Source organism: Echinops telfairi, unplaced genomic scaffold (genome assembly GCF_000313985.2).
Source record: "Echinops telfairi isolate 266 unplaced genomic scaffold, ASM31398v2 ScPeMD7_655;HRSCAF=1070, whole genome shotgun sequence".
Classification (NCBI taxonomy): domain Eukaryota; kingdom Metazoa; phylum Chordata; class Mammalia; order Afrosoricida; family Tenrecidae; genus Echinops; species Echinops telfairi.
In genome coordinates this window covers 10,255,060-10,256,987 of record NW_022104553.1, presented here as the reverse complement: position 1 = coordinate 10,256,987, position 1,928 = coordinate 10,255,060, and the positions used below count along the sequence as shown (strand labels likewise).

The 1,928-nt window shown below is 58.8% G+C and overlaps 1 protein-coding gene across 2 annotated transcripts in view; it reads left to right on the top strand.

Annotated features, from left to right (window-relative positions):
* The first annotated feature begins 41 nt into the window (after positions 1–41).
* The window catches only part of ABHD16A (abhydrolase domain containing 16A, phospholipase), a 17,743-nt gene continuing 15,856 nt past the window's right edge, over positions 42–1,928 (top strand). The window contains exons 1-2 of one of the 2 annotated variants that reach the window (XM_045292749.1): positions 42–208; positions 1,177–1,233. In XM_045292749.1, the coding sequence (XP_045148684.1) occupies positions 77–208; positions 1,177–1,233 (189 nt within the window). In that variant the 5' untranslated portion in view covers positions 42–76. The remainder of the gene's footprint in view (positions 209–1,176; positions 1,234–1,928) is intronic. The other variant, XM_004711706.4, reaches the window with a different exon arrangement.

Here is a 1,928-nt window from a genome sequence, read left to right as displayed (position 1 = left end):
CGCACGGCCCCGCGGCCGGGAGGGCGGGGTCGGCCGGGGCCCTGCCGCCGAGGGAGCCGCGGCCCGCGCCGGGGCCATGGCGAAGCTGCTGAGCTGCGTCCTCGGCCCCCGGCTCTACAAGATCTACCGAGAACGGGAGTCCGAGCGGACCCCGCCCGGCGTCCCGGAGACGCCGGCGTCCGGCGCCACCCCTTCTGCCAGCTCTTGGGTGAGGCAAATCCCGCGCCCCCCCCCCCGTGGAAAACTTGGTATTTCCCAAACCTCCTTGCGGCCTTTGCTCCCCGGAAAGACCCATTCCAGGAAACAGGGGGAGCCTGCTTGTCAAGCCCCTTGCCGTCGAAGTCTGAGCTCTTTGCGCTTCGTGGGTTCAAGTCGCCGTTACGGGCTGGGGGGGCTCCTTTCTTTACCGCTGTTTGCGCCCCGCTTTCGCATTCCGACTAGCACCGCGTGTTCTGGGTCCTCTGCAGCCCCCCACCCTGTCTGTCGTCCGGGCCGGTCCCCATGGACTCTTAAACCCTAGCAGAGACCCTGCTCGGATTGGGGAGCTGGCGGATTTTTCTGTAAAAAGCCCCAATTTCTTCTTCCCATGGCCGCTCTGGGCTCCGCTCCGTGTATCTTCCCCTCAACACTGGCCTTGGATTTCAAAATGACATCAACATGTCATGTAGCTGCCCCCCCTCTACCAGCCTCATCTGGACACCCCCAGTCCGGACAATCAGGAAAGCTGGAAGGGGGTCGGGAGGCTAGTAGGTCACGCTCCTTAAAATGGTCCTTTTTTAAAAAAATCGGTGGCCTCCGATTCTGTCCACTGCCCCTTACAAACTGCCACAGGTGACCCATTGCCCGTGTCTCTCCCTGAGGCAACCTGCGCTGGAGCTGAACCTTGCCCACAGGGTGTTTCTGCTCAGCATTAGCCCTTCTCCCCGCTGACCAACGGGCTTGTGAAGGAGGAGCAAAAGTCACACTGGGCACTGGGCAGTTTTCGCTTTTGCTTCCCAGTCCAGCGCCTGGTGCTTGCTCTTCTGGTCTGGGGTGCACATCAGGCTCTGGTGGGGGGTGGGGAGAAGGGCCTTCCGAGAGCTTGGGAGGCCAGAGTCAGAGGACACACCTCTGGACGTCGGCAAGGGAGGGCATGCCAATGGCTAGGGTCCTTCACCAGCCCATCTGTCTTGGCAGGATTCCTACTATCAGCCCCGGGCCCTGGAGAAGCATGCCGACAGCATCCTGGCACTGGTATGTCTGCCCTGGCATCCCACACACTGCGTCTTGTCAGACCCAGCTGCCCTCTTGAACTTCGCCCTCCCCAGACTGGAAGGCGGCCCCTCCCGGGGGCTGGGGGCTGATCCGGGAGCTGCTGCAGAACTTTCCCGGCCATAGACTGGCACTCACTTTTGGTACGGAGCCAGGAGGAAAACATCTTTACTCCGGGGACCATTCACCGCTCTGAGTCCTGCAGTCCCCAGTGACCTGTCCTCCCTGGCAACTCACCTCTCTCTCTGGCTGGGCTCCTATGGTGACGTGCATCTCTTGGAGACCAGAGTAGGGCCAATTGAGAAAGCTTCAGTAACCTGAGTAGAACGAGGGACTGACTGGTCTTTAAATGCGATAGAGTTACATCCAGAGGTGCTTTGGGGGGAAAAGAAACAACAGAACCTAGTGTTCTCAGCCTCTTATGCTCAGATAGATTGTCTTTCAACAGATATCAATCACCTACTGTGTGCTTGATGTTATGCAGGGAATAGGTATTTGAAATGATAGTCTTCAGTTTATCCTACTTGCTCAGAGTCTGGGCCTGGAAATGCCAGAGGGGTGTGTGTGTGTGTGTGTGTGTGTGTTTGTGTGTTTTGACTGCCCCATTTCTCTGCTGCAGGCATCAGTCTTGCTCAGAGCCTGGGGGATGATGTGTGTGTGTGTGTGTGTGTTGACTG